This window comes from Colias eurytheme, chromosome 1 (assembly GCF_061535395.1).
Source record: "Colias eurytheme isolate Ceu_HAF_F1 chromosome 1, ilColEury1 Martin Lab GWU primary, whole genome shotgun sequence".
NCBI lineage: Eukaryota > Metazoa > Arthropoda > Insecta > Lepidoptera > Pieridae > Colias > Colias eurytheme.
This window is the reverse complement of record NC_142980.1, coordinates 2,199,538-2,223,171: the sequence shown is the minus strand read 5'-3', so window position 1 is coordinate 2,223,171 and position 23,634 is coordinate 2,199,538. Positions and strand designations below refer to the sequence as shown.

General features: G+C 34.3%; 2 protein-coding genes and 1 pseudogene across 2 annotated transcripts; all 3 read right to left on the bottom strand.

Annotated features, from left to right (window-relative positions):
- Positions 1–6: 6 nt before the first annotated feature.
- On the bottom strand, positions 7–5,701 carry LOC149910892 (uncharacterized). Its single transcript, XM_090106943.1, has 6 exons — positions 5,614–5,701; positions 3,319–3,526; positions 1,894–2,066; positions 1,101–1,282; positions 281–571; positions 7–165 (listed from the first exon to the last, which is right to left on the bottom strand). Exons 1-6 carry the CDS (start codon positions 5,699–5,701, stop codon positions 7–9), a joined length of 1,101 nt encoding a protein of 366 aa, XP_089963069.1.
- Positions 5,702–10,450: 4,749 nt separating this feature from the next.
- Positions 10,451–12,015, bottom strand: LOC149910891 (uncharacterized). Its single transcript, XM_090103185.1, has 2 exons — positions 11,098–12,015; positions 10,451–10,835 (listed from the first exon to the last, which is right to left on the bottom strand). The coding sequence occupies exons 1-2, from the start codon at positions 11,465–11,467 to the stop codon at positions 10,507–10,509; spliced, it is 699 nt and encodes a 232-aa protein (XP_089959311.1). The 5' UTR covers positions 11,468–12,015; the 3' UTR covers positions 10,451–10,506.
- A 7,897-nt stretch (positions 12,016–19,912) lies between these two features.
- LOC149910890 (uncharacterized) lies at positions 19,913–21,008 on the bottom strand (annotated as a pseudogene).
- Positions 21,009–23,634: the final 2,626 nt, after the last annotated feature.

The window sequence follows — 23,634 nt, the reverse complement described above, 5'->3', positions numbered from 1 at the left end:
AGATTGCTAATATGTAATTATGTTCAGTCTTGCAAGGTGTGCGGGTGGTTTATTGTGGCCAAATCTTAATCTGTTGATTGTGGTGATAAACTCACGACTAGCTACATCCAGCTCATCATACCAAGGTCTTCTCTGTAAATCTTCTTGAATATTTCCGTACCATTTTCCTTTAAATTTCTGATCCTCCTTCCAGAATTCTAACCACGTACTATTTAACGAGACATTTACATCGCAATAATAATCAGTCATAGGAACATATATCACATTTCTGACGTCAATAAAGCAGTTTTGAAGCAGTTTTGTCCACTATTTCGTTGCCCAAAATACCTTTATGTGAGGGAGCCCACATAAACGCAGCTGTAGCTCCTTTATTATGCAACTGCCATACAAAATCCTTAATAAAATAGATAATATAATAATTAGCCGTTTTAAAAGTAAGATTCATCAGTTTTAGACTATTTATAAGACTTAAAGAATCTGATAAGATAAGAAAATATGTACAGTTATTTACACAACTAATCAATTTTAAAGCTTCAAAAACTGCATATGTCTCTGCTGTATAAATAGAGCACTGTTGATGTAGAACAAAGCTTTGAGCAGTAGGTTCTATTCCTTTGGGGATCATGCACTGCCCTTCTCACATAATCTGTACTTTTACTACCATCAGTGTAGACTGTATAATAGTTTTGGTTCTCTTCTAAGAATGCTAGAAAATCAGAATTGTTATCAATTGTCCTAGATAAAATTGAGATTGTATGTATAATACTATTAAATGAATGAGTGTAACATGACCAGCGAGATTGTTTTTTGATATTTGAACATTGAGATTTTATTTCCAGGAAAATATGGCACAAAGTTGGACATATACATTTTAGCCAGCTAGGACCATCTGCTAATTAAATGAGGTGAGGTGATTTTATTTATAATAAGGGTCGATTTTTCAATGCTTGGTTAAAAATTATCCATCCAATAAAGTATTACACGATAATATTAAAATGTCACGTAAACTGTCAAATACGGACAATTAGAATACGTTTTTAAAATGGCAGTTTTATACATTATTTGACGAATAAGTTTTATCCGAGCATTGAAAAATCGGCCCTAAGAAGTTTTTTTGATGATAGTAGTTTTAAGCAATATCTTTTCGCAAGTTTGATTGGTCTTAATAACAGAGGCATAATATTTGTTTCAACTTCCATGGCCCTTATGGGAGTAGAACACATTGCCCCTGATATGATCCTCAAGGCTTTGTTCTGTATTATATCCAGTTTATGAGTGAGTGCTATTTAAATATGCCAAAGAACTATAATCAAAATTACTCCTGTCTATGGATTTTTTAAAAATTTTGGGAAAGTATTTTGGGATGAGCACCCCATGCTACACTTGCTAGACATCTCAAAATGTTAACACCATTTAATGCATTTCTAGATATTAACTATATGTTTAATGTTCTTTTTAAGAAAGCTTGTGATCAAGTATTATACCCAAGAATTTGTGGGACAATACTCTTGGAATAATATCACCATTAAAAACAACATTGATTAGTGATGAATCCTTACCAAATAGCATTACACTACTTTTAGCAGAATTTATTTTTAAATTTAATCAGTGCTGATAGTAGTTACTCAATTGCCTTAAAGCAATGTTAACATTACTAATGGCTATGGTTAAATTCACATCTGAACTGTACAATGCTAAATCATCTGCAAACTGAAGTATATTTACATTTTTAGTATTTACATATTTGCTATCTCACAAGTATATAAATTATATAATAAAGACAATAAAGTTGTACCCTGCATAGTACCCTTTGACACAGCTCTGGGTCCATGTAAATGTTGTTATGCTTAACATATAATATTCTATTATTAAGAAAATCATGAATCCATTTACACAATTGTCCAGGTACACCTGCATTGCTTAAAACCTTCACCAGTATGCCAGGATCTACATTATCAAATGCACCTTGCACATCAAGAAATACACAAACTGTGTGTAATCTCTTGTCTTTTGCATTTTTCAGATCACTTATAAGAGAAACGATACTGTCAGCACAACTTCGTCCTCTGCGGAATCCATATTGAACATAAAGAATAACACTGTTTGATTCTGCATACCAATCAAGGCGAGTTTTCACCATGTTTTCAAATATCTTTCCAAGACATGATGACAGTGAAATTGGACGATAGGAACAAGCCTGTTCATCGGTTTATCTTGTTTAAGTATAGGTAGAACACATTGAGTTTTCCATGAACTTGGTGTTAACTTTTTATGCCAAAGATTATTAAGAACATTCAAAAATAAATTTTGTATTGATTCAGGTAGATGTTTAATCAATAAATATGGAAAATCATCTAAACCACCACCAATAATAAACTCAAACTCATTAAACGCCTTCAAACATAAATATAAAAAAAACACTTATTGCAGGAGTTTGAGTTCCAACCTTAGTTGTGTGATGGTTATTCACTGTCATTAGGTTTTACACATTATGTAGGTATACTATCTATCTGTCCATTACTATATTACGCATTATTATTTTTATTTAAACCTTAACATTTATCCATTAATATTAAGTTAAATTATTATAATTATGTATTTTATTCAATAAGCTTATTATATGTAAATATATTTATATATGTATATAATATATATATAATATCTATCTATGAACGTACTGCCGCTCCAATCGCTTCAGAGAGGGGCCACTGAAAATCAGCGTTGCAACTATATTGCAACTTATGCTGAGTGGCTACCTGACTTGGCTCCACTTTTCGGCTTCATTTTATTTTATTTTACTCTTTCATTTATTATACTTGTATTGTTTTGTTTCATGTTGTGTTGTTTTAATTTGAATTAAGTATTGTATTCTGTGTCAATTGTGTTTGTTATTAATTATTATTGTGGAGTCAAATAAATGATCTTTCTTTCTTTCTTTCTTTCTAAACGAGGATTTCTCCTAGATTGTAAACTCATTAAGAATTCAGACCATGAAAAAGGATCCAACAAAAACCGTGATTGCGGATTTTCATTATTATTATTAAAATGATTGTCTAATTGAACCCGGTCAGTCAAATTGGTGCTATCTGATAGTCTATCCAGTAGTGGTTGTATACATCCATCTTTATATGACTTACTAATTCTGATATTCTTAAATCTTTTAAACACAATCCAGATTTGACTGACGGGAGTATTTCTATTGAAACTGTTACAGAAATTATTCCTGTTAATTCTTTTTTGCTCCTTGATAGTCCTTTTTTTAAAACATATAACTTTTTATAGTTAATGTAATTACTAATGGTTGGATCATTTTTTTACAATTTCAATGCTTCATAAGATTTAATAATAGATTGTTCACAGATGCTGTTCCACCAGGGAGCTGGTGGTCTACTCCTGAAGTTGGTCCTGGTGAATCTAGGAATCACAATTTTTTTGAGTTTATCAAGCCGATTACAGAACTCCTCATGAGATTTCTTCGGGTTCTCTGCACTGACTATCATGTCTTGGAAGACTGAATATGAGGTTTCTGTATAATGAGTCCAATAATCAGTTTTGTTATATAACATTTTTTTAACATGTTTCTTGATTGTGTATCTTTTCATGGCATTATTTCGCGCCATTCTCGGAATGGCGCGAAATTATGCGGGTTCGAGTCCCGCCTGGCGCGAAAGTCCCGCCTCGTGAACGAATTTTTTCTATTCTTTATAAATTTATATTTATAAAGCATTTGAATGCCATTTGTAACATTGTTGATGAGGAGGAATATAATCAAAAACTCTGTATGAGAATAAATCATATTGTACGTTCTCCAGTAAGGAATTTGTCAGAAATGTGATACTGAAAGTTTGTGTTCCTACTAACTCGTGTCCTACTTTTTTCATAAATCGTCTAACTGCAATTATTTCATATACTGTAAACAATTTAACAATGTTACTTAGTAAACAATTCTTTATTTGATAAATTGGTTGGTACAAATTTGATTATACTAGTTTTTGACGTGACAACGTCTTATAAATTGGTTTGCCGGGTGCAAGAAGCTTATATCTAATACACTGGAGATTGCACTATGAACGTTTACTTGTCACGGGAAGGTATGACCTTGAATGACGCCTGGTTGTATTTTTGTCCCTTTCACACCTAACTTGGCAAGTTGGTGTGAAAGAGATGAAGAAACAACCAGGCGTCATTCAAGGTCATACCTTCCCGTGACAAGTAAACGTTCATAGTGCAATCTCCAGTGTATTAGATATAAGCTTCTTGGCCGGGTGACACTTCAAGAAACTGCGTTACGCTCCGCTCACGTTATGCGCAGTGTTGCCAACTTGGTAGTCAAGCTTAGAGCTAGTGTTGTGCCAAAAAAGAGCTGAAAAAGAGCTAACTTTATCAGCTAAAGAGAGCTAAATAAAACCATTCGAACTTATTATATTTTAATCAATAAAAAACATTGTTCTTAATAATAGCACTAGGGCACTAGGTATCATTAATCTTCATCTGACCATAAATAATATATGTTGTCATCATCGTGAAAATCAATCACCAAGGAACTTCCACTTGGGCCTGCCGCAGCCTTGTTGTATGAAGCCATTGTTTTTTGCGCTTTATGTGATTAATTAAGTCATTTTTTTTGCGTTTATTTCGCATCGACAATAACTGCAGAAGGCTTTTGTATTATCATTGCTGACTTCTTTTAACCAGCCCTGTAAATCGGGCTCAGAGAGCCATTCCTGGCGGAATTTCTGGGTGTATGGTTTACTACAGGACATAATTTCACAATAAAGTCTTCACTTCAGTCACTTTCATATAACAAACTTAACTTTATCACAAAAAAAACACTAATCTCTCAAATGACTAAACTTTCCAGTTTCCACATACGTAAGATGAATGAATACCATTTGTAATGAAAGCGCAAGAAAGAAATCGTGTACGGCGAATGTGGGGGAATTCCCTCGGGCGGGCGGGGAAAATCTCTATATGATCTATGGTTTGGTACAATACGAAATGGCTGCGTTCAATAATAATTAACCTTCACTTCGTGTGTGGATTGTGGATTCGAAGCCAAAAAGCTACCGTCGTATGGCAAACTGAAAAAGAGCTAGAATAGTCGTAAAAAGAAGCTAAGGAGCTAAATGGTTTTTTTTAGAGCTGATAATTGATAAATAGAGCCAAATTTAGCTCTAAAAGAGCTGAATTGGCAACACTGGTTATGCGCTCACAATGAGAGCGAGTGAGAGTCACGCGGGCATGGTTAGCCCGCCTAAGAGCGAGAGAGACAGACATAAAAAGTCGTTGTCACGTAAAACTTTCGCCCGTATACCGACTTTACAGGCAACCAATTTTTTTCTATTTATCATATTATTGTATCATTCCAGAAAGTTGCTGTGATTGAGAAAATTATTAGCGGTATTGTGCTGGTTGAAGATCACAACTTCAGTGCCATCACACCTTTAATATTACTAAATATATGATTTAAATAGACTGGACTTTTATTTCCTATTCTTTCTTCTTTGTTTTTACTTTCCACAAATACTTTGAATTGCATGTTTATGTTAGTGTCCGGATAAAGTATTTTATAGTTTGGTTTACGGAAATGTAGAAAAGGGGAGTCACTCTCACCACCGCCGCCAGTACCTGAAACATCTCGATCTTCTGGATGTCGTGGTCTCTTCTTAGATTTGGGCGGGTTATCGCCGCCCCCCTTCATTTCCATCCATTTTTTATGAATACGCTATATTAATGTTCTAATTTTTAACTTATTTACACTTATTTATGTATTAAATTGTATTTAATTTAATTTAAATTTCAAAACTATGAACCGCGCTTTTTCAAATTCCCGCCACTATTTTCTATAGATTGACACTTTTAAAAATTCGTTATATCTTTTGAATGGAATATCGAATATCCAATTTTTTTAATTTAAAAAGTATTTTGCTGGTATTGAAACAGACTATAATAAAACATCATTTAATGGGATAAGGATTAATAATTAGATATATATGTGTATGGGTAACATGGTTTGATTAGGTACTGTCGCCACTTCTATTTATTTTGAAAACGTAAAAAAGTTGTTGTAGTAACATAACTACTGAAGATGGACATATATGGTATCGCGGACTTTCTTATTGATCCATTCTATAATACCGTATAACATTTTTTTGTTGTATCTTCAATGTTTGAGTTTGAGTTTTAGATTCCGCAGCGCACGCGATGACAGAATTTTTATTAAGGAATTTTTTACACCTTGGGTTACATTATTGCATTTTTGGTAAGGATCTCTAATTTTTTTGAAATGCAATAGAACCTATGTTGCTCAGTAAAGATGCAGCTTTCTAATGGTGAAAGAATTTTTGAAATCGGTCCAGTAGTTTATGCGTGAAAACCATACATACATATACTTACATAATTACAACCTCTTTATAATATTAGTATAGAAGTATAGATAATGAAATTAAAGTTAACATTTCAAGTAAAGTAATAAAATAAACCTATCTAGAGACTTATATTTAAGCAGAATAATAGCGACAAATTCAGAGTCAGTAGTCACATTAATAATTATTATGAACAAATGTGGAACAAATCGTATTACACTCTTTTTTAGAAACTATTGTTTAAACAAATATTATATTGGAAAAATCACGTTACTAATAATAATCTTTTTCCTCTATATATAATCAATTACCTACCACTCAATTTGCTTATTATTCAATTCTGATTTTAGTGAAGAGATTATAATATTTAACAAAGAAGCTGTGCCCCGCGGTTTTACTCCGCTACTGTCGCGTCGCGTCGGTCTTAGCGTGATGATATAAATTATAATAGCCTTCCTCGATAAATGGGCTATTTAACACTGAAAAAATTTTTCAAATCGGACCAGTTGTTCCTGAAATTAGCGCGTTCAAACAAACAAACAAACACTCTCAGATTAATTATAATATTACAAAATACAAAATACATAGGTATATATTATAAATAGTATATTGGTATACAAGGGTATAACTACGATATACATTACTAATTATGAATTGAAACTCGGATTATTTCAGTTGTTAGTTGTTACACATTTGAAAAAGCACATTTTGTTCCGGTCAGGTAAACTTAGATCAAATAAAGAACGATATATACTTTATTTATTGTTTACTTTATTGATTTTTAATTAAAAATTGGATGTAGGTATGGTATGGGTGATATGATTTTTTATAATTACGTTATTATTATACAAATTTGTATAGGTAACTAACTACCTACAATTAAAATATGATTAACATTTAACATTTTTAAAAGATGATAAAAGCATATATCTTAAGGATATAATATACCCTTGTTATAAGATTTTTAAGGCACACACGATTTATATCATGTCATACATAATCTATACGCAATAGAAATCTATTAACATGATCGACATCAAATACTAATAATTAAGAACACACGTCGACGCCCCCCGCGAATAATCCGGTAATGACCTATTACGGGGTTTTTCATGTTATGCGTTTTTCGGCATCTAGAAGTTAAAATACACCATGTAAATTTTTTTCAGAATTTTTCTATCTTTATTTACGAAGATATGAAAAATTACGCGTATATTCCATAAAATAACATTAAAATGTATTTTAAACGAATAATATGGTTTTAGATCTTTACGAAAAATAATATCAATATGCTTCGACAGTAAACATTGTTACGATATTATTCAGGTAAATAGTTTTCTACATTATTTAAGTAAGTGCTAGTACAGGCTTATTCGGGGTTTTATTAAGAAATCGATTTCCTGTTACATTCATTATGGAGTGCAAGTATGCAAGGTATTTTTTTAAACACTTTCTATTACTGAGCAAATGATTTACACGGCCTTAGAAAAATTAAAAGAGATGAAAGTTTGATAGATAAACGAGGCAGGCATCAGAATAGACCACATCGAAAGTCGAAACCTTCATCTTCATCTTCATTAGATGCTGGTCGTCCGACTCAGGTTCTACCTGCTGCCCACAATTATAAGCCCCCATCAGTATGGCTTCATGCCACAGAGGAGCACCGAGGACGCCCTCTATAGACTGGTGGGCCACGTCAGAAATAAGAGGGAGGAGAAGAAGATTTCTGTTGTGGTATTTCTGGACATAAAGGGAGCCTTCGACAGCGCCTGGTGGCCAGTCATAAAGGTGCGGTTGGCCGAAGTTGGGTGTCCGGGGAACGTAAGGCGGGTGATCAGCAGATACCTGAGTGGAAGAGGTGTGAAAGTTACCTAACTTTCACACCTCTTGTCCCCCGCATACCCGCGGGTGTGAAGTGAGTAGAGAGACCAACAAGGGGTGCGTGCAGACTGCAGGGTTCCATAGGTGAGCCACTCCTGTGGGACCTCTTGCTGGATCCTCTGCTGTGGATGTTAGAGGAGATGGATGTGTTTTGTCAGGCTTTTGCCGACGACATTGTGCTAGTGTTTGATGGAGATACTGCTTTAGAAGTAGAGACGAAGATAAACTGCACATTGAGGAAAATTGACGAATGGGGTGTCAGAAATAAACAAAAATTCGCACCACACAAGACATGTGCGCTGCTCTCGACACGAAAATTAAAATTTGACATGCGCCACGACTTGTAATGGGGAGTGTGGACAACCAATATTTCGAAAGTATTAAGATACTGGGCCTTACTATTGATGGCGGCCTGACGTTGACCGAAACGTCGGGAGCGTTTGCAAAAAGGCAATCGCCCGTTATAAGCTATTAGCAAGAGCAGCTAGAGTAAATTGGGGGCTTAACCCCCAAGTAGTTAAGACTATATATATCGCAGTTATAACTAGAACCGACTATCTTATATGCATCAGCAGCGTGGGCACCCACTACGGAAAAGATGGGGGTCCAAAAGAGGCTTAACACCGTTCAACGGGGTTTTGCCCATAAGATCTGCAGAGCATATCGGACTGTCTCCCTGAACTCTGCGATGCTGTTGGCTGGGATTCTCCCTCTTGACCTCAGGATACTCGAAGCTTCGAGGCTTTATGAGATCAAGAGGGGTGTGTCGCACCCGGCGGTGTTGAGGGACAGGGAGGTGGAACGAATGGCTCTTGCGATTGAGGACCCACATTCGGCAGAGCAGGTAGAGTTGGGGCTCGGCTTGATAAATGAGGACACCTATGCTGACGTGGTTAACAGCCACGTCCACAGGGTCTATACGGACGGCAGCAAGATTGAGGGTCGAGTCGGAGCCGCCTTTTCCGTATGGAAAGGTGATGCCGAGACAAAGGCCATTAAGCTTGCGTTGCCACCGTATTGTACAGTCTATCAGGCTGAGCTCCTAGCGCTCAAAAGAGCAGTAGACATAGCCTGCAAGAGTGGAGCGGCAAAGGTCGGTGTCCTTATTGACTCCAGATCGGCGCTCCAGGCGGTTACCCTGAGTTCCCCTCATCCCCTGACTGTACAAACACGGGCGGCCCTCCGAAAAGCTGCATTGCAGAGGCGGGAGGTCTCCCTGTTTTGGATTAAGGCGCACGCAGGGCGGGGAACGAACGGGCAGACGAGTTAGCCAAGGAGGCCGCTCTGGGGTTGAGGAGGAAACCGGATTACGATCTGTGTCCTGTTTCATTCGTCAAGCGTATTTTGAGACAGGCTACGATCAGCGAATGGGATAGGAGATACGATGTAGGAGGAACGGCCGGAGTCACGAAGCTCTTTTTCCCAAGCGCTGCTGCTGCATAGAAGGTAGTCGGGAAAAAGACATCACACACCACACCATACAAGTACTGACTGGTCACGGTGGATTCGCATTCTGTGAGGTTCTGATGAGGATTCTGATTAAATTTTTAACTGTAATAGGACCATAGTATAATTTTCATGATTATGTAATCATGTGTAATAGTCGTGTCTTCAGTGCAGTGTCTATTTTTTATAATAATAATAACTATCGTGTTTTGTGAAACAATCCAAAGTTGTTTCATTTACTAAAATGTCCTGTATTTCATAAAATATACTATAATAATCATCAAATAATACTTAAGTAAACTATTCGAATAAACAGTAATAGTTATAACAATAAAATGTACGTTACTGTTAAACAATCGAATAACCAAATAATAGATTTTTACAAATATTCAGTATAGTAAAACAAATAACACGAATATTAGCGCAACAAGATTTTACTGTTGCCGTCGAAAATATAAATTTACACGAACAATATCGTAAGTGACATTACTGACCAGAGCTTGACCTACACTAGTATAGTAAAATGTATCCAGCTAAATTATAACGAAGCCCTTGGGACTACTTAAATTTTGTTGAAATAACCAAATAGCTGAAAAAATTAGCTTCCATATGCGATATTAAAAGTCTCTGATACTTGTTGTTTAATGGAGTTATTAAGGAAAAATGGTTTTTTATTTTTCCTGAACATTTTCACTTTTACGATTACCGGATTATTCGCGGGGGGCGTCGACGTGATCATTACACACAATAGGTTTGCCAACAAAAAAGTTATTTCAAATATTCATTCATTTTCATCATTGTCAGAAAAGCTTGTTTAAGCTGTCTTGCTTTTCTTTATTGTCGATGAAGATATCTTCGAAGTTTGCTTTCGTTTTATCCCCCTAGCCGAGATATCAATTTTCGGAGTAGAACACATACTATTTTGGGAGGTAGAGGATTCTATACTATTTTGTGAATCAACTTCCGAATTAACTGATAATTCTGAAGCAGCATGACTCAATGAAGTGGGATAACCAGTGGACGTATTTTCTTGTTCACTAATATATTTGGATACGTCAGTAGAACGTAGGACACTTCGTTTCTTTCTCATGATAATATCTGGTTTTGGTACAGAGTCACCATCAAATTTATGTTCACTTGCATCTGAAACAAAGTTATCATTGATTAAAATACAGAGCATTCGAAAACATTAAGTAACTACTATACTTATAATAATTTATTATTAACTTCGTGATAATAATGATTTAAAAATATCTACTGGGGTTTGCCTAATTTTATAACCTGACTTTACTGTATTATTAATTGATACTAATACACAGAGGCCGTAAGTACCAAATGTAGATTGTAGACATACAATTAACGTAAATATTTGGACTATGGCTTTCAAATATGTGTTTTTTTGTACCTTCGGTGCTAGCAAGCTTAGGCAATTCAATAGATGGCGTTCTAGACCTAAAGGAGGAACAAGGTGCTGATATTATTTCGTCCTCACAAAGCTCTTGGTCAATGTCACGTGCATCAGGATTTTTTTTACGTGATTTATTCGTTTCTGACGTTTCCTGTTCCACTATCACGCTTAACTCTTCATTTTCGACGCAACCGCTGGTTCCTGAAGACCATTCCGTAAAATTATTATAATTATATAAACTTCGGAGATCATATATCTCTGGACTACTGGGTTTTTCTACTGCATTTAATTCTACTGATTCTTTGTCAATAGTATCAGATTTCGGGGCATCACACCCTCTTCGATCTGCCGATATAATTTCCTTCATTTTTTTCTCTAACTCCTGATAAAACTCTTCTGGGTCATCGTCATCTTTTCTTTTAGGTACCACTTCAATATTTAGCTCTGGTAAATATTCACTCGAGTCAGTACTGCTGCGTCGCTCTCGCGATTCTGATGAGGGAGATAACCCTGAAAGTAAATGAACAATGATTTAGTTATTATACTTTTTCTTTATTTTTCCGATCGCATTGGAATCACTACATAGTATAAAACAAAGTCGCTTTCTCTGTCCCTATGTCCCTTTGTACGCTTAAATCTTTGAAACTACGCAACGGATTTTGATGCGGTTTTTTTAATAGATAGAGTGATTCAAGAGGAAGGTGTATATGTATAATAATTAAATTAAATAGTGGAGAAGTACTGTTTTTTTTGAGGTTTCTAATGTGATGCCGTAAATAATTACATTTTTTCCTCTTACCTACATTGCAAACGCAGGCTGAACCCTACGAGTTTTATCAAAATAATGTACTAAGTATTGAAAAAGTCAACAGAAAAGTCCGTGATGGTATAATATAATATTAAGTCTATCTCTTATGGATAACCCACAATAACTTTTTTTTGTCATTTACTTTAAAAATTGCGGGACGTAGCGTTTGCGGCGGTACCGGCCGGCCGCCATTGCACCCGTGCGAAACCGGGGTTTATATATAAAGAATAGTTTATGAGCAAACATAAACTACAAGTATCTTTTGCACATGATATCCCTCATAGAAGTGGACTTCATCACAGGGCCGTAGCTAGTCGAATTTGAGGTAGGGCAGCGGTTCATCATCATTATCTCCAGCAAAATTAGCCATAAGAGGTTAAAAAATACTAATAGCTAAGTACAGGCTTCTATTTTGATAAAATAAATATTGTCTCAACTTACTTGGTTCCTCCTCAGAATATTCTTCATTACTTGAGCGCGACATATTTAATTAATAGAGGTTTATTTGATTTAACAAATGAGATTATCGTGTTTAAAATAATACTCTTGAAGAGGGTAGACGTGAAATAAAAGAATTCTAATTACGATGATCTGGGATCAGGAGTTGCCATTTGAAAAAAAAAGAAGAAGAAAAAGAATTACGATGATAGTCATGTCTAAACTGTGAACACGAAATGAAATGAGATAACTAAATAAACATTTAATTAAGTGTACAAATTGTATTTATCCATATAAAAATTCGCCAGTGTGATTCGTTTTTGGTTCAAGCCACAGGTTCAAGCAGTCACAAAATTCATCGATTTACCTATACTTTATAATATAATTATCTGTGTTCAGAGTATTCGGCCTGATTACTGTTTGGCATGGTTTTGACAGTTGACTGTTGAAGATTATGAAAACCATGGAACTATATATACTACGTATGGAACCCACACTCCCTAAGAAAAAGTAAAGTCAAAAAATTTGACCTTGAATCTTATCGTTTCCCCTCCGTCTCTTTCTAGTTACGGTGAGTCATAATATATATAGTATGTCTATATTTCCGTCGGGTGAGTATAAATGTAAAAAATTCAGGATATTAAGGAAAAAAATAACGGATAGGTACATCAATTTTATTCGTATTAAAATTTTACTATAATACTAGATTTTGCCCGCGACTTCGTCCTCGTTGAAGTCATAAAACATAAAATCCCATTTATCCCGTGGGGATTTCGGAATAGCCTTTCTAAGTGCACCTTTAGGATACTCTAGATATACAGTGTGCCAAATTTCATGTCTTTAGGTCCAGTGATTTTAGGCTGTGCGTTGTCTATCAGTCACTAAGTAACGGGAGAGTTTTATATTTATTGATTGATTGATGGTTGATGATTTACGGCGGAAATAAATTACGTAATTGCATTTATTATTCTAATATAGTTACTGTAGAATTTTTGCAAATAGATAAAAAATAGATATTCAAGTATTTAACATTGGAAAATTGTAATGTTCCTTTCAGCGTTTTTTCATGTTTGCGTCTTCCGTCTTGCATCTTCAGAACACAGGACCGCTATAAATTATGACAACATTTTGCTGTATAATTTGGCGTTACGTCCAGTCATTTGAGGAATTAATGAAGTAAAATATCAATGTGTTTTTATAATATTTATTTATCATTACAATGCCAACTGCCTTTACAAATTTGCAAATTATAAGATAATAACAATAAAAAGTAACGAAATCGGTTCACTGAAAATATTTTTATCATTCCATACCCTTAAGTATTTAAATAGTTTTAAGAGTACTTGAAATATGAGATCGTGGTCTAGCGCTTCCCTATCATACAATAAAAAACAAAATATAATATATTCAGGGTGTAATCGTTAAGTGTGCACAGGTGATTATTCCGTAACTATTGCAGGTATCAAAAAACTTTAAACTGATATCGATATTATGATACTGATATGATACTTTACCTAATGAGTAAAATAACAATAATAACTTTTTTTAAATATAACAAGAAATATCTAAAAATGTAACTTTAAACCCTCCCATACATTTTATTTCCCGTAACGTATATATTACGTTCCCACTGCTGGGACATGGCCTCCTATGAGGTTACAGCCACATCCACCACACTGGCCAAGTGCGGGTTTAAAATGAATGTTGCATATCTTCACTTTTTCAAAACAGGATATTTTTAATTCTACTATATTTAGCCATGTATTACGTTCCGCTAGATTGGACGGAAACCTGTAAAGAGAAAAGAAGATTATTTGCAAAATATAAAAAAAAAATGTCATTTAGATACAGATAACACAAAATTTGTGCTGTTGTCTTGTGCTTCTATTTCAGTAGGTACCATATATGTATGTACTTTGAGTTTTTGATTTTACAATATATCATTATATAAAAGTAGTAAACAACGTTTTTATACCATTAACTTTCACGCCAATTGAACTAACTCAAGTGGAGAAAGACTTCTCCTCATATAAAATACCATACCGAAATATATGTACACAATTTTATAAAGTATGGACACCCTAGTCTAATATTTATTACAATCATGAAACATTTAATAATAAGCAAATAACGATGTTAAATGGAAAAAAACCTAATCAAAATTAACATTATAATCACAACTTCGATCTATTATTCCAGATTTAACAACAATTAAAGTAGAAATATTACTAAACTACAATTTTACATGAAGCGTAGTTTATGCATGGTTTTTTGTACTTACGAATGAAATATAATATCACATCCTGGATGCCATTCACTTTTGCAACCGCGCACAATATATTTACAACCATTTCTATTAATTTTGGCTCAGAATAATTCCAAAATACAAGAACAAACTCACGAAATGAACATAAACATCCGCCATTTTGCAGTAAACATTATTTGACACCTAGAATTGGGGCTGCCGCGCAACGATTTTCATAACATAATTCAAAATATGGGAAAAAAATTATGAGCGTGTTCGATAAGCAGTCCATTTTAAAAGTTGTAAACCTTTGTTATTTCAATGGAAAAGCAAACCTGCATGAATCTCGTTTAAATTTCATTTTTTTAGCGGATTTTATTAATGATTTATGTCATATAGACTATTAATACTGACAGTCGATTTTTTAATGCACGTCAATAGGGGAAAAATTTACAATCACGCTGGCTACCCTATGGGGTAAACAGGGGTTACTTGCGGTCATTCTATCAGTTTTTTATTTATTCTTAGGAGTTTGGGTTCCAGTATGACTATAGTTCCATGATGAAAACAAAGAAAATAATAAGGTTGATGGTTCATAATAATTTCATATCGCCGATCTTCTCATTAGTTCATTACAGAAAGTGCTTAGATTGCTATTAATTATGTTCAGTCTTGCAAGGTGTGCGGGTGGTTTATTGTGGCCAAATCTTAATCTGTTGATTGTGGTGATAAACTCACGACTAGCTACATCCAGCTCATCATACCAAGGTCTTCTCTGTAAATCTTCTTGAATATTTCCATACCATTTTCCTTTAAATTTCTGATCCTCCTTCCAGAATTCTAACCACGTACTATTTAACGAGACATTTACATCGCAATAATAATCAGTCATAGGAACATGTATCACATTTCTGACGTCAATAAAGCAGTTTTGAAGCAGTTTTGTCCACTATTTCGTTGCCCAAAATACCTTTATGTGAGGGAGCCCACATAAACGCAGCTGTAGCTCCTTTATTATGCAACTGCCATACAAAATCCTTAATAAAATAGATAATATAATTAGCCGTTTTAAAAGTAAGATTCATCAGTTTTAGACTATTTATAAGACTTAAAGAATCTGATAAGATAAGAAAATATGTACAGTTATTTACACAACTAATCAATTTTAAAGCTTCAAAAACTGCATATGTCTCTGCTGTATAAATAGAGCACTGTTGATGTAGAACAAAGCTTTGAGCAGTAGGTTCTATTGCTTTGGGGATCATACACTGCCCGGTCCGCCTAAAGCAAAGGGGGCGCAAAGTAAGGACTTAGAAATTTTTTGATCCAAATTGTAAAAATTTTTGTTTTGCGCGTCGACGGAGCCCCGCTTCGCGGGGCTCCTATTTCTGTGTCGTTTTTTTTTTTAAGAAACCTAACCTAACGGCTAACCCAACCTACCATCAATCTTTGAGGGCGAATATCTCGGCCATTTTTGATTTTAGAGAAAAGTTGTTCCTATAAAACATGTTTATATTAGCGTAATCTTTACGATAAAACAATAATAAATAGGTGTTATAATGACACCAACTCCATCAAAAATCCATCCTGCGCCCCCTTTGCTTTAGTCCAACCCACTGCCCTTCTCACATAATCTGTACCTTTACTACCATCAGTGATAGTAGACTGTATAATAGTTTTGGTTCTCTTCTAAGAATGCTAGAAAATCAGAATTGTTATCAATTGACCTAGATAAAATTGACATTGGATGTATAATACTATTAAATGAATGACTGTAACATGACCAGCGAGATTGTTTTTTTGACATTTGAACATTGAGATTTTATTTCCAGGAAAATATGGCACAAAGTTGGACATATACATTTTAGCCAGCTAGGACCATCTGCTAATTAAATGAGGTGAGGTGATTTTATTTATAATAAGAAGTTTTTTTGATGATAGTAGTTTTAAGCAATATCTTTTCGCAAGTTTGATTGGTCTCAATAACAGAGGCATAATATTTGTTTCAACTTCCATGGCCCTTATGGGAGTAGAACACATTGCCCCTGATATGATCCTCAAGGCTTTGTTCTGTATTATATCCAGTTTATGAGTGAGTGCTATTTAAATATGCCAAAGAACTATAATCAAAATGACTCCTGGCTATGGATTTTTAAAAAATTTTGGGAAAGTATTTTGGGATCAGCACCCCATGCGACACCTGCTAGACATCTCAAAATGTTAACACCATTTAATGCATTTCTAGATATTATATGTTTAATGTTCTTTTTAAGAAAGCTTGTGATCAAGTATTATACCCAAGAATTTGTGGGACAATACTCTTGGAATAATATCACCATTAAAAACAACATTGATTAGTGATGAATCCTTACCAAATAGCATTACACTACTTTTAGCAGAATTTATTTTTAAATTTAATCAGTGCTGATAGTAGTTACTCAATTGCCTTAAAGCAATGTTAACATTACTAATGGCTATGGTTAAATTCACATCTGAACTGTACAATGCTAAATCATCTGCAAACTGAAGTATATTTACATTTTTAGTATTTACATATTTGCTATCTCACAAGTATATAAATTATATAATAAAGACAATAAAGTTGTACCCTGCATAGTACCCTTTGACACAGCTCTGGGTCCATGTAAATGTTGTTATGCTTAACATATAATATTCTATTATTAAGAAAATCATGAATCCATTTACACAATTGTCCAGGTACACCTGCATTGCTTAAAACCTTCACCAGTATGCCAGGATCTACATTATCAAATGCACCTTGCACATCAAGAAATACACAAACTGTGTGTAATCTCTTGTCTTTTGTATTTTTCAGATCACTTATAAGAGAAACGAAACTGTCAGCACAACTTCGTCCTCTGCGGAATCCATATTGAACATAAAGAATAACACTGTTTGATTCTGCATACCAATCAAGGCGAGTTTTCACCATGTTTTCAAATATCTTTCAAAGACATGATGACAGTGAAATTGGACGATAGGAACAAGCCTGTTCAGGTGGTTTATCTTGTTTAAGTATAGGTAGAACACATTCAGCCGTACAAATAAACGAGTTATAACATTTTATGCAAAGAATAAACTAAGAATAAGGAAAAATCATACAAATAAACACGAAATAAATGTAACCTAGTATAACTTCGTAATAAGTATTCATACTAATGCTATTCCGTCCTTATTACGGCTACCACCCTAGTATAAGTCTGACATAACCGAGTTATAACATATCTTTTAGTACATTTTAACAAGTTTTAGAAGCAATTTTCAATCTAAATTTGAGATAATAGCAATGAGAGTAATACGAGAAGTAGAAAAAGTTGAGCAAATTAATAATTTCATTACGTACCTATTGAAATGGAAAATTTTGTATGAAATGTCAAAATATACGAAATTATGAAAAACCCTTTTGATATTTATAATGATTTATTTATTTACAACATGCGCCAAACCATACATACATAAAACTTATTTCTAAACTTATCACAATAATATACACTTTCGTTGAAAATATAAATCTTCTAAGCCTGGAGTTGTATGTTTTGAGTACCAGTTATTTGGCAACTCTCTATCTCAAGGTGGGTTTATCTTCTGTTCTCCAGATATTGGATAGCGTTATCTATCATTTTGCTTGCATATTTAATGATATATTTAAATTATTTCCAATAAATATTTAAAAAATAAATAAACAGAACATCGTATGATGAAACTTCACAACAAATTCGACGAAGTCAAACGAGCGTCAGCAAAATGACAGCACCAAGGCTTAACCGTAGACAATTTCAATGTTTTTCATAATTTTGTGAATGAATTGCGACGTTGCCGCTTTGCGCCTATTGCATAGCGTGAGCATAGTTACATCGACGTTATTCCAAATTTATTTGTAAGAAATTATGACATCCTTATTCTTTATTTATTCTTATCATATCTATGCATTGCATAAGGTTTGAATAAGCAAGTTTTTATTTGTACGGCTGATTGAGTTTTCCATGAACTTGGTGTTAACTTTTTATGCCAAAGATTAAAAGAACATTCAAAAATAAATTTTGTATTGATTCAGGTAGATGTTTAATCAATAAATATGGAAAATCATCTAAACAAGGATTTCTCCTAGATTGTAAACTCATTAAGAATTCAGGCCATGAAAAAGGATCCAACAAAAACCGTGATTGCGGATTTTCATTATTATTATTAAAATGATTGTCTAATTGAACCCGGTCAGTCAAATTGGTGCTATCTGATAGTCTATCCAGTAGTGGTTGTATACATCCATCTTTATATGACTTACTAATTCTGATATTCTTAAATCTTTTAAACACAATCCAGATTTGACTGACGGGAGTATTTCTATTGAAACTGTTACAGAAATTATTCCTGTTAATTCTTTTTTGCTCCTTGATAGTTCTTTTTTTAAAACATATAATTTTTTATAGTTAACGTAATTACTAATGGTTGGATCATTTTTTTACAATTTCAATTCTTCATAAGATTTAATAATAGATTGTTCACAGATGCTGTTCCACCAGGGAGCTGGTGGTCTACTCCTGAAGTTGGTCCTGGTGAATCTAGGAATCACAATTTTTTTGAGTTTATCAAGCCGATTACAGAACTCTTCATGAGATTTCTTCGGGTTCTCTGCACTGACTATCATGTCTTGGAAGACTGAATATGAGGTTTCTGTATAATGAGTCCAATAATCAGTTTTGTTATATAAAATTTTTTTAACATGTTTCTTGATTGTGTATCTTTTCATGCACATAGTAATGTCTGTGATGACACTGACCACATCTATTGCTGAAGGATTGCGTGTAGGATAATTTACGGTGGTGAAGCTACCATTATTCAAAATACATAAATCATATTCATCAATTATATCATACAAGTTTTGACCACAAGCTTTAGTAGATAGACATAGAAGCAATATGGTGTGCATTGAAATCACCACTCACAAAAAGAGATTTTGGTAAATCTCTTATAATATTGCGCAATCTATTCATTCTTATATGTCCGCTTGAGGGAGGGCAATACACACAAAGAATAGATAGTGTGGTATTTCCTATATATAAACTAATTGCTATATTTTGTATGTATATCTTCATAAAAAGAGGTATTTCAAAACGAGCATTTTTAGAATTTCTGTTGTAAAAATTGTAATTAAAAATATGAAATGATTTATGATCTTTCAACCATGTCTCATTTAATAAACATATAACGATATCCTTTTCATTCATTTTTTTTGTGATTTGCACCTTGGACATTGAATTGCGCAATACGTAAAGAGGGAGTTCTATGAGTTTGTGTATCCATTATGTTGACAAATTTTTAATGAGGACATCTTTAATTAAGGATGAAGTAATTGGTTCATTATCACTTTTATTGCCTATTTGGTGTACTAGGGCCATAAGTAGATCACTGTTTCCAATTATTTGTAATTTTATATCGTGAATATTTACATTCTTTAATACAGGTTTAATATTTACAGACTTAGTTATTGTACAATATTTACATTTTTATTTACAGGGATGCCACGTGATTGCAGAGGAGGGAAGTCAGTACTTTCTTTTGTCTTAGCAACACTAGCATGGGTAATTTTATTTTTCTTCTCTTATATTTTGTTCATTTTAATGGGACATACTTTAGATAGAATAGCTAATGAGGTCCATTGCAATTCACACAGCAAATCTCATCTGGTCTATTGCATTCTTTAAATGAGTGATCACCTGCACAGATTGAACATCACTGTTTGCCATTACATATATGTATTTGCAGAATGATTAAATTTAAAACATTTGTAACATTGTTGAAGAGGAGGAATATAATCAAAAACTCTGTATGAGAATAAATTATATTGTACGTTCTCCAGTAAGGAATTTGTCAGAAATGTGATACTGATAGTTTGTGTTCCTACTAACTCGTGTCCTACTTTTTTCATAAATCGTCTAACTGCAATTATTTCATATACTCTAAACAATTTAATTTTGTAAACAATTATTCTTTATTTGATAAATTGGTTGGTACAAATTTGATTATACTAGTTTTTCTATTTGAGCTGCTGGAATATATGCTTTCATATTAGAAAGTTGCTGTGATTGAGAAAATTATTAGCGGTATTGTGCTGGTTGAAGATCACAACTTCAGTGCCATCACACCTTTAAAATTACGAAATAATAAATATATGATTTAAATAGACTGGACTTTTATTTCTCATTCTTTCTTCTTTGTTTTTTACTTTCCACAAATCCTTTGAATTGCATGTTTATGTTAGTGTCCGGATAAAGTCTTTTATAATTTGGTTTACGGAAAGGTAGAAAAGGGGAGTCACTCTCACCACACACATCACGGATGTCGTGGTCTCTTCTTAGATTTGGGCGGGTTATCGCCGCCCCCCTCATTTCCATCCATTTTTTTATTAATACGCTATATTAATTTTATAATTTACTTTACACTTTTATATTTTAGGAATATAATTTCAAATTTTTTTCAAATTCCCGCCAGAATCTTAGCAAACTAAAATTTCGTTTGACGCGACATCGTACGACGTTCAGGATTACTAGTAAAATTATTATTTTTAATTTATTAATAATAATTATTAATATTTACACAGTAATAATTAAACCAAATTGTGTTAATTAAATATTGTAGAAACAAGCAGCGCCATCTATGTTTATATACAATAAATATTAAATACATACCGACTTGCATACCGATAATGCAGCTTCGTTACTGTTTCATTTAATTTTCCAAGTTGGCAATGTCACGATTCACGAATGACTACTCTTGTTCTACTTGATGGCGCCAGTATTCGCAAAAAGAAACTATAGGTCTATCAGAAACTGATGGCCTCTATGGCATATATTTTATATTTAAAAAAACAATGAATCTGAGATGTCTCTAGCTTCTAAAGTAACCTTAAAAAGCACTCCTGTAAATTCTTTCTTCATTGAACCAACTGATTGTCATGAAATCCATTGTATCATTCAATCACTTAGTAACAGTTGTAGCAGTCCAGGATATGATGGTATGAATAATAGACTAATTATATCAATTGCACTTTACATTCTCGAGCCTCTTACCGCTATAATTAATTTAAGTATCGCAAAGGGAGTATTCCCAGAACCATGGAAAACCGCTATAATTACCCCCATCCATAAAGAAGGTAGTCGTAGTAATCCATGTAACTATAGACCCATATCGTTACTGTCAACTTTCTCAAAAATATTGGAACGTTGTATTAGTAAAAGACTGATCAAATACTTAGAGTCTAACAAACTATTGGCGGATGTCCAGTTTGGTTTCCGAAAAGCTAATATTCAACGGAAGATGCTGTTAGCCACCTGATAAACTTAGTCTCCTCTCACTTGGACAAGGGAAGAGCTTGCACTTGATCTCAAAAAGCCGTTCGACACGGTATCTATACCAATTTTGCATTGGATTGGTATCAAAGGTATCTTACAAACAGAACCCAACAACTTAAAGTAGAATCTTTTCTTAGTAATCCTGCACACGTCTCTTTCGGTGTTCCGCAAGGGAGCATTCTTGGGCCAACTCTTTTTCTCATATACATCAATGACCTAATTTCATTATCCCTTGATCAGGCTGATATGATTTGTTACGCAGATGACACGGCCTTGGTCTTCCATGGCTCCACTTGGAAGAATTGTATAACGGCCGCTGAGCATGGTATTTCGCAAGTAGCAAAATGGCTACACAACAACCTCCTCACATTAAATACTCAAAAAACTAAGTTTTTAAGGTTTCACAAAACTGCTAGATCAGCGCCTAAAGAAAACATCCCTCTTTTCATACATACTTGTGCAAGCTCCTTTGATGGCATGGGACTTTGTTCTTGTGTCTCTATCGATGGATCTCATGACACAAGATACTTGGGTGTCTTAATTGATGAACGTCTCTCCTTTCGACCGCATATAAATGTAACTGCTGAACGTGCAAGGAAACTAATATGTATACGTAGTATATTATTATTAGTCTGTGCTAATATATAATATCATAAAGAACCTTCGGAATAAAGTTACTTTGGATATTCTGATGAGGTTTTACAAAGTATTATGCCAACCTATTATAACTTACTGCGTCTTGATCTGGGGTTCTGCTCCGACCTCTGCTCTTATAAGACTCGAAAGAGCTAAGAGATCGGTACTTATAGTCATGTTAAAAAAACCCTTTCCTTTCCCAACCTCGTCACTCTATTCTGAATGTAAAGTTCGTGTGTGGCGTGTTAGACGCCTTTTCATTCTGCATTCAGTCCTTAGGATATATAAAACAGCTTCATCTAATCAACCAGACTCAATTAACAGACGAAATAACTTACATCTTCCTAGATTAAATACCTCTTTTGCAAAACGTGCACCGAATTATATGTGGCCACTTTTATACAATAAAATCAAGAGACACTTGGACCTCCCTAAATGTAGTTACATTATTAAAGACCATTTTTTTTATATAAGAGCAGGTAACTGAGCAGGTGGATCACCTAATGAGGTGACACCACCGCCCATGAGCACTCACAAAATTACCTTTGTGAGGCTGTTACCGGCTGTCGAAGATGGATGTAGGCTCTCTTTTTAAAGATATTTAAGTCATACACGTGCGGGAATACAGAAGGGGGTAGACTGTTCCACAAGGTGGTAGTGCGGGGTAAAAAGTGTCGCGAGAAGCGTACGGTACTCGTTCGCCAGCGGTCCAAATGGTGTGGATGGAAGTTTGCTTTGTGACGGGCGGAGCGGTGGTGAAATTCCGCTGCAGGTATGAGCTCGAATAACTCCTCTGAACACTCCCCATGGTATATGCGATAAAAGACACACAGTGAAGCAATGTCTCGTCGCAAAGCAAGAGGGTCAAGCCGATCGCTAAGTCTTGGGTCGCCAATCATTCTAACTGCTCTGCGTTGAACGCGATCAAGAGGAAGGAGTTGGTATAACGGGGCGCCGCGCCGGCCCAGAGATGTGAGCAGTAGGTATTCCATGTGTGGCCGTATCTGAGCTTTATAATATAGTAATAGAAGATGGAA

Bases quoted from the DNA above. Each gene is read 5' to 3' on its own strand.
- LOC149910892 (XM_090106943.1), bottom strand. From the start codon at position 5,701: ATGAAGGGGGGCGGCGATAACCCGCCCAAATCTAAGAAGAGACCACGA. The intron at 3,527-5,613 runs GTGAGAGTGACT...CTCATTATACAG, and splicing joins TTCAGGTACTGGCGGCGGTG to AAACCTCATATTCAGTCTTC. The intron at 166-280 runs TATTGACGTCAG...AAATTTAAAGGA, and splicing joins AAACTGCTTCAAAACTGCTT to AAATGGTACGGAAATATTCA.
- LOC149910891 (XM_090103185.1), bottom strand. From the start codon at position 11,467: ATGAAGGAAATTATATCGGCAGATCGAAGAGGGTGTGATGCCCCGAAA. The intron at 10,836-11,097 runs GTACAAAAAAAC...ACTTTGTTTCAG, and splicing joins TAAGCTTGCTAGCACCGAAG to ATGCAAGTGAACATAAATTT.